Raw genomic sequence first — 15120 nt, 5'->3', positions numbered from 1 at the left:
AAATGGAGCTCTTTTTTTTATGTTGTGGCCCATGCAGGCAAAGCAAGATAGCAACCCAACATCTTAGGGGCAAGTCTCTTTCAAATGAAAACGATTAATTGTGAGGTTGATCTGTTTACGTTGTAAAGGTAACTGCAACTAATAGAGCATTTGCCCTTCAGTTTTGAGCAACTATAATGACACAGTCTGAATAAATCTTCACCGGCAAAGTCTTAATAAAGAAGTGTTAAGGGGAACATCTGATATAGAGTAACCAGTGACCACTGTATTTTCCTAAGTAGGTGGTAGCTCTGGCATTCTGCAGACTCTATCAGCATAAATCCATGAGTACGATTGGAAAAGAAACTCCAAATTCATGCCCTTTTGACTGATGATTGTTACTAGGTCCACAGTAAGTTATCTGAAACCCTTGGAAACAAATAAATCTTAAAAATTAGAATCTTTCATATATTAGAAAAGGTAATATCATGCATGTATATTATTTTAAAGATCAAAGAGTCTGAGACAGTGTCCTTAATTAAACACTGTTTCTCCCGGAAAACATATAAATATTCACACTATGTGAGATAAATAAAGGTGAAAAATAACCTTGTACTGAAAGTCAGGTTTGTTGTAAATTTATGGAAAAAAAAAAAAAAAAGCTTTTGGTTTTCAAAGCTATTTTGAGGACTGAAGTGCAGATAAGGGATTGTGCACCTGAAGTTTCTAATATTTACTGAGGGCCCACTGTGTGTCAAGAATTATTACAAATACTTTACCTTTATTAACACATTAAATCCTCACAATCATCCTAAGAAGTTAATTCATTCTTATGCTCTTTATAAAGATGAGGAAATTTAAATGAATCAAGTAACTTGTTTCAAGTTACATACTTATTAAGTGACAAAGTTAGGATTTGAGTTCAGGGATCCTGGTTCTGGAGCCTATTCCCTTAACATCCATTCATTCAGGGAAGACTGCAGAGAGGGGAAAAAAAAAAATCTATACTTCTTTAATTCTCTCCAGGGGCTGTGACCTACTATTTACCTAAAATCTACAAGGCACCAGACACCATGATATAAACTTTATATACATGAACTCATTTATCCCCATAATGCATGGGGAGTAGGTATTATTACTTCACATATGAGGAACTTGAGGCTCAAAGAAATTATATCCAAAGTCACACAGCTTATACATAATGGGATCAGAATCGCACTCAGTGCTGCTGGGACTCCCAATCTCCTGTTCTTTTCACAAGTTCCACTCTGTCTTGAGAGAAGCACTCAGGAGAGGTATAGTTGAGAGTGAAGTAAGGGTTGGTTGGACAAGTGATCCTTATTCTCTTCTAATTCAGTTGAATCAAGTGATTTCATGATAAATTAGAATACAATGTAGAAATCTTAACCCTCCTTGTAGTAGCACTGGATAACACTTACTTGCAAAGCTATAAATTTCCCCTTCTTCCAGAAAGTGTTGGGATATTTGGAGGATCACCTACTGCTTATCCGAGTCAGTGATTTCTACCTTCTCCGTGATCTATGTGCTTACCTTTCTAACTTTCCCAAATTCCCCAAATAGATAAAAGGCGGGGATCTTTAAGTCATTTATATAAAAAAGCCAAGTCTGACTCAGTACGCAATTTTTGGATCTCACCCCCTCACACCTAAACTTTATTGCCTATAATAATAAGGTTCCAGTAAAAGGTTTATGTAATTATTTGTTCTCAGATTTATTATATAAGGCAAAAAATAAATCATTTTCTGACAGCTCTTTTAAAATAAAGCACCTGATTGAATCATTAGAATAAAAAATATATTTTCATTTGGACTAAAGAAAATAAAGGTAATGTTAAATTATTTGTTGGAAGATCAACAGATTTATCTGCCTTTTTTTGTTCTTCATCCTTTTGTAAAACTTGTTTGTAGTCCACCGAATTCCACCAAAATTAGGTGTGTCTCTAGAAAAAGAAATCTTTGGATAACAGGAAGTCAAGACATATAAAGAGAAAAATAAGTACTTTAAAAAGCAAAAAGGGAAAAGGTGCCTGTGTGTGCTTTTTTCTCCTCAAAAGAAGAGAATAGCACAATTTTTTATTTGCAAAATTTTGTCAAATAATGTTAAGAATGTGCTAAGTGCACAGGAAGAATATGACTGTCTCGGAGTCTACACATTGATTAGCAATCCATTTATTTCATGTGGTCAGAGAATTATTTGTATATTAAACAAATAAGCAATTGATGCATATAGCTTTCAGTATCTGAGCTTAAAGCAAAACAAAACAAAGAAAAACTCTTTGGAAATATTTAAAAACTAAATGCAACATTTTCATGCTTCTTTTAGGAAATGGAAATATCCTTATATCTTCAGCCCCAAGCCAAGGGTCTGGAATAGGAATGGGTGACCAGGATTCTGGCAGAATGCGTAACTGAGTCTATCAAAATCTTTACTGGTGCAGAGCTGTCTTTAAGAGCCTTAACAATTCCAGTGCTCTCCTAGAATAACGATACCTCTAAAGGCTTCTGAATTGTGTAGGACAGCTTCCGGAAATATCAAATGCCTCCGTAAATCTGGGCTTTCCTTTTTATTTCTAATGATGCTACGCATTGTCTGTCGCTACTTGCTGAGGTCATTGCAGCAGTATCTTCTCACCACCCACTCATCTCCCTGCCTCTTAAGAGCAAATACATTTCTTTTCAGAGAAAGAACTTGACTTCTTAAATTAGTTATAATTACCTCCACTTTAGGAAATGTACAGTTTTAAAAAGGTTGAATTATTCTTTTTTTCATTAAGTAGTAAAATTTGTGCCTTCATGGCATCTATTTCCTGTGCTTGTCAGATATATATTTTTTCTCTTTCTTTGGAGAGTCTAGCTTTTTCTTATGGCTGTGGGTAGCAGTAATTGACCTCTAAATAACTCTGCTGTTACATTTTAAGAAGAAGCAATATGGTATTATGGGAAACACTCAAGTGAAAGTCAAAACACTTGTTCTTTGGCCTCAGCTCTTCCGTAGTCTGGACCCCTCACTGTTTCCATCCTCCTTGCTGTTGGGTTGAGGTGATAAGTAAAAGAGATGAAATGTGGGGAAGTATTTTATGTGTTATACATTGTTTGATATTATGATGGCTGAAAACTATCTACTTTCGAGAGGGAAATTAACTTTATGTCTAAGAAAGGACTTTAGCTTTCTAAAGTTATGTAATGTTTCTAGCAAATAGCATAACTAGGTAAAAATGGAGAACTCTGCAAATGATGCTAAAGCAACAACAAGAGCTAATGAATACCACTTCTACTTCCGGTCCTCTCAAGATTTGATACGACTGAGTGCGTGTGTAGGGGGGAACCTGTAAGGAACTGAGTTGGTTATGGAAAACGCTGATAAAGAATACCATTATATTTCGATACAGAACATTTTACTTTTTTAATTGATTTACTCAATACCAAGTAAACAGAGTTCTGATGAACTATTTTCCATTTCCACTCAGGTCAAAATGAAAGGGAAGAATACTAAACTAAAGCGTGAAATGATGTTCTTAGATATCACAAAACACCTTCTTCAGTGGAAGACTGAAAGGCTAAGAAGGATTACTATTTATGGAAGATCTGCCTCTGTAATCCCACAACAAATAGGACATTTTAAGAGTATATCTTTTATAAAAAAGAGAAAAAAGTGCATTTGATGATTCTGTAAGACCCCATATAACTTTTGTCTTTAAAAAATATATATATAATATCTACTTGAATAATTAAAATAAGAAAATACAGAAACACAGAAAAATACTATTCCACACACTCATGCCTTCCTTTAATAGATTGCATCATAATATAAATTGTGTTCGTTAATCATTAGCATTTCTTTTGAGGATTCATTTGAGTCATCAAGATTGGAAGTTTTGATTGCTTGTGATGAATCTCTTATAGCCTTTCTTGATTATTTTCTAAATTTGATGATAAACACTGCAACATGTCTCAACCAATTAGTCTTGTCAGCTTCCACTGTGGTCCCCAATCAAGTCTTTGACTTTGGAAATGACAGGAGATCCTTATTAAAAGTCATGCTTATAACCCAGACTATGAAGTAAAGGCTGAGGGAATGAATTGAAGAGTATCTCACTCCTAGTTGATTGATTGGAAATTGAGTCAATCTAAATGAATATAATTTTTTTATGAGCTGCAGGGAGTTCAAGGTGCACAAGTTAAGTATAACAGATAGGAAGAGGTGTTAGAATATTAAGGTAGCTCTATGAGCTATCCCTAAATGCATCTCAAACAAACGAAAAACAAGGTGCTATGAATGTCAAACAGGAAACACAAATTAATCCCCAAAGAGCAGCGACCTGTGTAAGTCATTGTGTAAATAAACTGTCACATTGCGTGAGACTTAAGTAAATATAGAGAGATGATTGGAGACTATTCTGGGTCAGTTCTGCAGGGAATGACAACCACATTTATAGAGATTTTTCCTATTTCAGTAGCTAAATTTCTGATTATTGTCTTGTGTCCTTGGTAGGCATAAGAAAAAAAGAAAAGCTTGAATTTATTTAAGCAGTGACAAAAAAAGGAATGTTTAGAGTAAAAAGTAGATCTGATCTCACACTTTGCATTTTTATAAGATTTTCTTTCTTTCTTTTTTTTTTGGTCTGTTCAAAGAATTTAGGTCAGCTTCAAATAAGCAAATTATCTTAAGACAAGAAATATTCCCAAAGAACTCAATTTGCTCATTTAAACTGACCAGATTACAAAAACCATTCACAAAATTTGTCAATAGTTTGATTTTTTTAAATGCATCTAAAATTTGTGTTTGAGAGACAGAGGGAATTTAGCATAAAAAAATAAATAGAAAATGCTTTTTCTTTTGATGATAAAATTAATAGGATCTCCTCACTTAAAAGTCAAATAGCAGCATTTGCAACTACAATAAATAATTATCTTTGCCGTTTACCTTTGGAAAAGAGAAAAGTAATTCTAGATGTCCTATGAAGAATAATGGGATTTCCTTGCTGAACTCTGAGCACACAGCATAAAAGTCTCAGGTCACAGTGGTTCAAAAATCAATGAGCTGACAAATGTCAATATTTCAGTTATCCACCCATCACTGTAGGAAAAAAATGACATGCAGTATTGGACTGCCTTGATTTAGGAGTTTTGGCAGGGTAAAAATTCTAAAAATATCCTTATACAAATGATAATCAAATAGGAATATCATTATAAACTACAGGGGATGTTGCGTGGAGGCAAAAGCAGAGGGTTTAAATATATTGGATATAATTTAAATAACCCCCTATTCTATTTTAAACCAAGTCTACCCAGGATGCATATGCAAATCTCACTGATTTCATTTGTTGTGAATATATTTGCAGAGGTTAAATTTGTCAGTCTTTTAAGTCCCAAGCCTTTTAATAAAATGATACCGAATGATATAAATTGGAGCATAGTCATATTAGTCCTATTATGTTCTTTTTTTTTGGCAATAAAAGAAAGTGTAATATATATTAAATAAAACCCTAAAGATAGTTTTCTTAGAATCTGTTGAGGTGAAGCAGGTTTTTCTCTCTCTCACTCTCTTTTCCAAACAAAAACAAAATTTGTTAAAAAAATATTTTTAATAGTAAGAAAATATATAACTATTCTCCAAAGACAGACACATATAATGATATAACTTAGCTTTATAGAAATAGAAGACAGACATTTCCCACTCCATTAGGCAACACCATTAATTAAGAATACATGCCATTTCATCAAAATTGTAGAAGTTTGACTCGATTTACCCAATACATTACATTTCATATAATATTTCCATTCAGCAAACACACTGGTAGATGTATTTCTATGCGAACACTCAACGGACTATCCTACAGCACACATTAGGTCATTAACAGTGGGGGGGGGGGAGGGCAGGAGCATGTGGGCTAGAGTGGGGTAGGTGGTGATACTGCTAGTGTGCTCACACTTGGAACCCACTAGTACTTTGCTTTTTTTACTTTTTAACCACATAATGTGCTGTCGATTTAGGTTCTACTTCTGAGTCACCCTGATGTTTTATAATGTATTTTTACTATAAGGTTTTGCATATTTGCATTCTATGAATAATGTATAAGCAGGAAGGAATCCAATTGGCAAAGGTACACGATTTCTGGGATAATTTATAAATACAGAAAATTATCTTTTTGGATTCAATAACTTTTCTTATGCATGTGGAAAAATGTATACCCATACAAATATACATGTGTACTTTATTTCTACTTGAGACTATGCACATGTACCTGTCCTGTAACAAATGCATATATACCTGTCTGTTCTACACACTTAAATTTATCAGTTTGTCCATTCCTCTCTTTCTATAATATTTGATGTTTTTGCAAAACCTTATCTTTATTGGATATGAAATAAAAACTGTTCTATGAGATGATGAACAGCAGGGTGTTGAAAAAAGGGAAATAATATGGTAAAGAAAATATATATGTAATATATATATTATATAAATGTAATATATATATATAGATATAGATATATATCCCCTCCAATTTTATATAGGTCAGGAAAGCCTATTGAGAAATGGCCAACTTTAATGGCTCCTTCTCCTTGAATTTCAGATTCAAGACCTCTTCCAGATGTAGCGCTAACTGGGAAGTGTACCCGTGAGTGTGATGAGTATGGCCACTCAGACGCCTGCTGGATGCCCGTCCGCACTTCTCCGGAGAGGAAGAAGAGCCAGCCCAAACTGTCCACTTTCATGCCTGTTGATGAACGAGGAAGCCAGGAAAAGCTGGCCAATGGCGAAGCCGCCATCATGGGCGACCGCAACAGAAACCTCCTGAACAAAAAGTTGACCTCATCCTATGAGACCTTCAGTGCAGCTAGTTTCAGCAAAAATGAGGAAGCCAACACTGAGGATATTCCCCTTACAAAAACGGGGGAATACAAGCCATCTCCTGTCAATACTCTCACTAGAAGAGAAGTTTACCTGTAGGCTATAAAGAAGCAACAGCAAAGTTCTTTTCATGTATGAGAAGGAGAATAAGGGGTGAAAAACCTTACGAAACAAAACCTTGTAATCAAAAAGAGGGGGCTACCAAAGAGACAAAGCTTTGCCTGCCACTTCTGCCTCCAGATCGGGCCTTTAGTGAATGATACTGTTTAGCCTGATTGTAATATACAATGTAGAAACCATCCTTGTTACTTGCATGTCTAACCCCCTCACTGATTCCCAACACTCGCTCTCTCTCTCTTCCCCACCCCCCTCCAGAAAACAAACAAACAAACAAAAAAGATGGTTGCAAGTTTCTTTCATGGTAACAAGACTGATTAGCAGAACACAACACACTCTCATTATCCCTAAGCTGAAGTATGATTTTAGTCACTTTGATTTAGTTCGAATGTCATCCGGTTGGTCAAAAGAAAGCAGATCAGGTGAAATATATTTCAGACCTGTGATCAGAAATGATTAATCACCGTGGAAGGCAATCCCTCGAAAGTGATAGAGTCCTTCTAAAGGTACAGTCCTTATAGAGGGGAACTCTAGAAGCAGCATTTGGGGGAGGATCACAACTTTAATATTCTAACACAGGCTGAAAACTAAACAATACGCAGTTGGAGATTGCAGTCCCAAATTGGCATATGTTGTTTTTCTCAAGTCAGGAGCGTCAACTTCAATCCCATACCTGTATTGAATATTCTTAGTATATACATAATCTTGACCACATGTATCAATTACACTAGTTATAACTTGTAAAAAATTATATATATATATTTTTCAGAACAGCACCACTATTATCAACTAACTGGAACAATTGTGTCATTAACAGGCAGAAGATCATACGGCAGATCGGGGAAATCATGAAGTAGATTTGGTCTTGATGTGGAAATCCATTAAGTAACAAAAGTCACTGAGCCCAGGCACGCACAGAAGCCCTCAAACACCAGTTTATTCTACATTTTCTCTATACCCAGAAAGCATGCATTTTCTTTTAAAATGGATTTTCTTTGAAAGCTCAGAAAATGAAAAGCCAATGAGACATATTTTTGGTATTAAAATAGACAATTAGTTGAGGTTAAAGTTTAGTTTCAAAAATATTATCAGGGAAGATTTTACTTTTTAAAATCATATTTGTGGGTAGGTAGGGAAAGAAAGATACATCAGCATATAGTCTTTAAGTTCACTATAATCATTGTAGAGTCAGGTTATGCTTGCTGGTCTTATCCACATTTCAAATTACCAAGTGCATTTTTTACGTGTTCAGTGCACTCTTCCATGTTAACAAAAGTGCATTAATTTTCAATCCTGTGCAATATGGCACATTTTGAGACTCACAACTTTGAAACAAGGTGACACCCTAAAAGACTTACTCACTAATGTGATTTGAACGTTATTTAACATATCTCCTAAAACCAATCCAGAGTAAACAAGAAAGAAATGAGTTCTGGGCAGTGACACGTCTCATGGTATACACATCTCAAAGTTGGAAAATATGCAGTTTTTTTCAGTGTAATATAAAGAAACAGAATATGCAGCTTTTGAGTCACTTCCTCTACAGAGGATAATTTAATACAATTGGAAATTGAGCTGGGACATTCAGAACAAGTGACAATCCAGGGACAGACTAGGGGATAACCGGTGAAGAGAGCAAACAGTCTCACACTGAATGTTTGTAACCTGGTTAAGGCATAGCCTTGATGGCTCTGTAGCGAACCGTAGAAACTGTGTAGCTCTGGGTAGTTCCATGCTTTGCAATATCTCTCAGACTACAACATGAAGCAGCCTGGAATATAGGTTGTTAATTCACTTTAGGTCATCAAATGCTCATCTTTGAAAACCACTTCTCTGTTTGGTGGGGTACTCTTTTGGGGTCATTTCCTTATGCTCTTTCTTAAATGGAGTTTTCATCTTGATGTTAGTTTATGTGTAATAGTTAGGATGAAAGAAGATATGTAATTGAAGAAACAAGAACATTGGACTAAAATATCAATAATTGAACATGTTTATGTTTGATTATTATTTACATTATGGAAAGATGCAATTCTAGTACTTTGTTACGAAACTGCATTAAAGCAGTTCAGCCTTGTATAATCTGTAAGTACCTATTAAGACAAAATACTTCTAAAGATACTTATGAAATGTATACATATTTTTTCTTGCACGTTACAAAGGAAATATTCAATTGCATAACACATGTGTGCAACAAACTTTTTAATGCATTTTTTTCTTTCTTTCATGAGACACTTGAAACATTAGATAGCTCATTTCACGCTATCTTAAAACCCTTCTGTTATCTATAAAGCTAATACGGGTCATATGGGATCTTTGGATTAATTGGATCCACATTCCCCAATGACGTCTGCACCACGTTCAAGAGAGCCATGTCATTGTCATTTAACTTGTGAGCCTCTTTAGAACTAAAATGGGTATGAAAGAATAAAATTCAGTGTACTGTAAGTATTTGCAGTAATTCTAGTAGAATTAGCTATCATAACATGTTTATTATTATAATGAGTTGGCATGACACAGAAATATATTTTGTGTTTGTATGACTTTTATTTTGAATAGGTTAAATCTGGTGCCACTCCATATATAGAGTGCTTTTGAAAAAAATCAATAAAAAGAAACAAAAAAAATAATAAATGAGTGAATGCAAAATAAGCAACTGTGCCTTTTATACCTGTTGTTAGGGTAAAAAAACGGTTGTTGGGTTTGGACAATGAGGGGAAATGGGCTATTCGCAACTTTTTTGATCTTGTATATTTATCCATGTTTATTTTCTGAAAACAATAAATAATATATTAAAAATTTGCCTTCTGACAAACTCAGATAGTGGAACAGTCTTGAATATCATTCATTCATAAAGCAAAATTTATATGGGCTGCTTAATTCTGTCTAGAAGGCTAAAACATTTATTGTAATAGTAACACAGAGATTATCAGGGGTGCAGTCAGTCCATTTTGCAAGGTAAAATATTGATTTACAATTTCTATTCTTTCTTTTTTTGTTATTTTTCTTTTAACTGCTGTTTCATTTTGGTTGTACAGTATATAAACCATATTTGTTTTCTGTACACAAGAAGCTCAAGTGAATTTTGCATGCATTATACCTTAGGACACATTTATAAATTGAGTAACTATATAAATTTATGTGTATTAAAACGTCTGTAGCTTCAGTCTAAAATCTAATGCTCACTCTGAACCTCCAGATATCATTACGGTTTCTGACTGGCCTGCTGCCTGAGTTTCAGAAAACAAGGGAGGCATTATTTTTGTGGGAAGAAAAACTAAGATGGTAATGAAGATGTCTGGCTGAAAGGCTACCCTAGGAAGCTGTCTTATAGGAAAATAAAACACAGAGACCAGAAGAAACTGCCAAGAATCAAAGAGCTATCTTAAACAGGCATGAGAAATCTGAAGATCTCAGTAGTTTTAGGTATATTGTATCAGTAATAAATATACTATGCGTCCTTAAGGAAAAAAAAAAAAAAAAAAAGAGTGAAGATGATCATGAGTATTGTAAAGCTTGTTAGTTGTGACCTGGGCAGAGGTATATATAACATCTGGAGGAAGGCATCATTTTTTCAGCTACCTAGGGTTTACTTTCAGACAATTTTTCCTACATTTTAAAGCACTTGCATTCAGTGTGGTACGATCCGTTTGTAATGTTAATCATTGACTATTGTTCTGCTACTTGGATGTTGATAATGAAGCAGAGAACAATTTATCATCATTTATTATGAGTCACTATGCACGCAACTATGCTAAACATGGCAAAATGTATTAAACACTAGTCCAGTCCAACTATTTATGAAGTACTTTACATAATTTAATTTGCTTTTGTACAGTTTTATGTAAATAAATTGCTTGTCATTTTTGTCTCTGCAGATTAAAATATAACATGGTCAAATGGTTTCACACTTGTCAGTGTACTTCTCTGTTGACAGGTAATTCAATTTTGATTGGACGAGAAGTGAATGAATGCATGTACCAGTTTGATTTTAAATGGTATGATTTCTGCTAAATGAAGATGGAATAAGGAAGATAATGCTGCAGTAATTGTTGATTTAGAGGGCACTGGGCGTAACTGTTTATTACTTTACCTTATAATGGAATAGACCTTGGATTCTTCAGTTTCATCAAAATAATTCCTGAGACATTTACGTATCTGGCTTTGAAATCTTAAGCCTACAGTGGAAGAACTTCTCATCAGTAATATAAAAATTGATTTTTTTCAGGTGTTATCTAGAGAAATTTTACATTTCAGATAAAATTAATTCAAAGTCAAAATGTATCTCTGTAAAGGAAATTTGGTTTTTAATCTAAAGTAATGATGAATACAAAAAGAGACTAAAAAAAAAAAAAACTTATATCATGTTAGATATAGAGAAACTTGAAGCAAAAATTAGAATTTTTACCTTACTTATATTTTTTAGTTGGACTTTCTCTACTTTTTCTATTTTTTCAATCATTTACTGTCTTTTTTTTTTCTTAAACTATTGCATTTACTCTTCTTTGTCAGATTATTACCCTAACTATAGTGGTTATCTTGTTTATTAAATTGTTATTTATTCAAACAGGCAACTTCTCTTCTCCAATCCAACTCAGAGACTTAGAAAAGGAAAGAAAATACTTTTTATATAAGCTAATAGATTGCAAGGAATGTTTGCCCCATCTCACAACAGTACTCCTAAAATCTACGGATGTGAAAAACAGAAATTCTGAAGATGCTTGCCTTGAAGTTTCCCTACCATTTTTTTCCCTTTCTTGGTTGAAAATTCAAAATACTTTACGTAGAATGACACATTCATTCTTAAATCAAAGATATCTTTGTAAATTGATTTTGCCTGGCAGCTCTCCTTCTCTAAAGAAGAAATTAAGGGTGAAGTATGATCAGAAAGTCTGCTGCAAGTTGTAATGAAGTGAAAAAATGATATGTGCATTCATTTGGCTTTATGATCATCTAATGGTGAGACCCAAACTTCAGTACCTAAATCAGTAAAATATAAAATAAAATCACTACTTTTCATTTAAATTCTCAATTTAGATTTAACAAATATATTTTACCCTGAGACTGCATCCTTTGATTAAAATATTTTTTAAAATCTCAAACATGTAAAAATACAGTGATACATTTTAGAAAGTAGATAGACATAAAGCAGATCAACAAAAGTAGGTATTTTACTTATAATTTTAAAACCTGCCTTTAAGAGAGAAACACTTACCTGAATGTTTTTCCAGACCCTACAGTACAGCTGGAATATACTAGAATAGTGTTTCTTAAACTGAAATTTGTGATCCACTAAGTTTCTAGAGATTCAGGTATTCTATGAAAATTTTTAAAGTTTTGAGTTTTATTAATATGATATCAAAGTAATCTTTCAGCATAAATAGTTTTCAGTGATAATTCTCAGTTGAAGCTGAATTTAATAGAATAAAATGTTCATTTTGAAAATCAGTATTTATCCATCTATTGTGTGAGCAATTATATTTTCTGGAGTCCAAAGGGATTTTTTTTCTTTTTTACAGAGGTCCATATTTTAGTTCAACTATGAGAAAAACTGAATCAGAGATTTGGATAAGAAGCAAAGTCTTAAACAATGTGAATGATTGGACTAGAAGATACCAGCATGTACAGACTTTCTATAAAGGGCTAGATAGCAAATATTTTAGGCTTTGCAATTCAAGAATCAAAATCAAGGATATTGTGTAGGTATTTGTATGAGAAGAAAGAAAACACATGCTGAGTTTTTTTTCAACCATTTAAATGCAAAAATAACATTTTTAGCTGAGGAGACATACAAAAGCATTGGGCTGGATTTGACCAGTGAATTACAGTTTCCTCTGGTATACCAAAAACTGCTTCAGCTGAGATTAATTTTAGAATTCATCACTAAAATTCCTTTTCTTACACCTTACTTAAGGATGCCCCTGTCTGACCTGGACAGTGTTAGTATATGGCTTTATCCAGCAAAGTCACTAATAAGCACCCTCAAATTTTAGACTATGTGATTACCCTGGTTATCGGGATCATTTCTTCCCATTGACCAGATATGTAAAAATCTCATCCCTAGATCACAATAGGTAGACTCCTTAAGAGATGCAGGTCGATGTACAAGAAATCCTCAGGCATCTGGAAAAGAGCTCATAATCTTCTCAATGAAGATATCATCGTTGTCCACTTCAGAAAAAAAAATAGAGTGTCTTATACTGGAAGTTCCCAGTTTGGTTTAGAGGTGGAAGACTTGCTTTTTTAAAATTGGATCAAAAGCTTTAAACATACTTCCATTTAAATGCCACGGATAAGGGCTGATTATTTTATGTATGCAGTTTATTTATGTTGAGTAACAAATAGTATGAAGTTTTATATTTAGAGCATGACATACGTAAAATAAAAATAAATACAGTGATGAATGTAACGGCATTTTTGGAGTGAGGTGGTTTTTTTTTTTTTAGTTCTTTTTGATGTTTTCCAAATTACATACATGAATATGTTTTACATTAACAATATAAAAAAGTGAACATTTTGAAGTATCCTAAAATTATGTGTGGTTGAGTGAATAAACTTTAGAATAATAAGAGAAGAAATTTAATTTTAAAAGATTGAACACTTTTTTCATCTGATAATACCCCCAAAGGAAATTGTACTTAAAAAAAAAATCTTAGATTATCATTCTAGTGTGACATTTGACATCAGCTATTTCCTCTCCCAGGAAAGCAAATATGATATGCCAAATAACTTCAGAGATTGTTGTTACCAAACTAGTGCAAAGGAAATAATCTTTAAAGAAAACCTAAATATGAACACTGCTAACCCTGTCAATTAACTTTGAAGTTTGTATTTTGAGGAAACTAACATATAATCATGCAGAAAAAAATCGACAACTACAATGAACCTATTTGTCTAAGGTTTGATCAACATAGAAAATATGGATAAGTGCTTCAGCTTGTAAATTGTATTATTTCAATATACATTTTCTAATATGACTATCTCTGAACCTTCAACCTGGGAATTATTGTAGATGTTGACTGTGTAGTAGTCAGCACTAGTTGATTTTGTTAAACCTCCAGAAATGAAGCTATTGAAAAAGCTACCATAAAAATCTATGCCTAGTCTAGAAACAATCGACGTTCTTATTGACTAAAGTAATCTGGCAACGTAACTGAAGAAAAGAAAAGATAAATTTTCAGTCATAACAATGGGTGCTGTCAGTCCGTACATGGTTTAAGAAATAAAAAGGGCAAATGGGAATGCTACCATACTGGGAAACGCTTCAAAGTTATAGATGTTATTGGCAAAGAGAAGGTGAACCGGATAAGCAATATAGCCCTAATTCAAAGAAACTGATCCTTCAGTGAACTGTCTTTTTTGTAGTATTTGAGCTATGCTTCTGCTATGTCAATTACTGGGATGCATAACGAGATATTTAGTATACTGCCTGTTGACTTTTTTCCTTAAATTGCCTGGAATACTCCAGGCTCATATTTTTGTTAGATGAAAACAGTATAACAGGTGATTTGATTTTTTTCTCTGCTTAGGATTTATATGTGTTTCATAGCCAGCATTTTGTTATCCTCAGGTTTAAAGGCTCTAAGTCATCAGAGAAACACTCCCACTTGACTATAAATATAAGTCAGACGATTATAATGACAGTGGCACAGGTGGAAAAATAATATTCACTCTATTGTAATCAGAACCACCAGTGAAAAAGAATCATGCATCGCTCTGGTGCTTCAATGGAGATGAGGGCACCAATTTATACTTTAACTCTTCAAGGGCAGGAAGATATGTAAACAGAAAGATATACTCAGGTTTAATATCAACCTGAATTACAAATATAAAAAGATTGCTCAGGATAGTGGATTGGAGCCAAATTACCAGAAGTTAATTTGGAAATGACATTTGCCTTGCTTGCTTTCACTGGACTCATGAAAAAAATGCCTTGACCTCTGCACTACTTGGACCCTCACGACACCATGGCAAAGAATTCCCAGAAGTGTCACTCCTTCCACACACATTTAAAATAACCAGCATAGAGGAACCAGGTGGAACATATTTATTTCACTCACACCAGGGTCAACTACTATCTAGGAATGTCTAGATGTTCCTCTTAGTTCTAAATTTATATCTTAGCTGTAAGTCGATTCAGTTTTAACCAATGCA

The 15120-nt window shown here is 33.7% G+C and overlaps 1 protein-coding gene across 5 annotated transcripts in view; it reads left to right on the top strand.

The window, feature by feature from the left end:
* Positions 1-11302, top strand: part of PCDH7 (protocadherin 7) — a 407243-nt gene extending 395941 nt beyond the window's left edge. For 2 of the 5 annotated variants that reach the window (XM_082389245.1, XM_082389240.1), the window contains exon 3: positions 6575-11302. In XM_082389245.1, the coding sequence (XP_082245371.1) occupies positions 6575-6951 (377 nt within the window). In that variant the 3' untranslated portion in view covers positions 6952-11302. The remainder of the gene's footprint in view (positions 1-6574) is intronic. The other 3 variants (XM_082389249.1, XM_082389247.1, XM_082389243.1) reach the window with 2 other exon arrangements.
* The last annotated feature ends 3818 nt before the right edge of the window (positions 11303-15120 follow it).

Source organism: Balaenoptera borealis, assembly GCF_965194805.1.
Source record: "Balaenoptera borealis genome assembly, chromosome: 4".
Lineage (NCBI taxonomy): Eukaryota > Metazoa > Chordata > Mammalia > Artiodactyla > Balaenopteridae > Balaenoptera > Balaenoptera borealis.
Note: the sequence above shows the minus strand (reverse complement) of the source record. Positions and strands in the feature narration are given on the sequence as shown.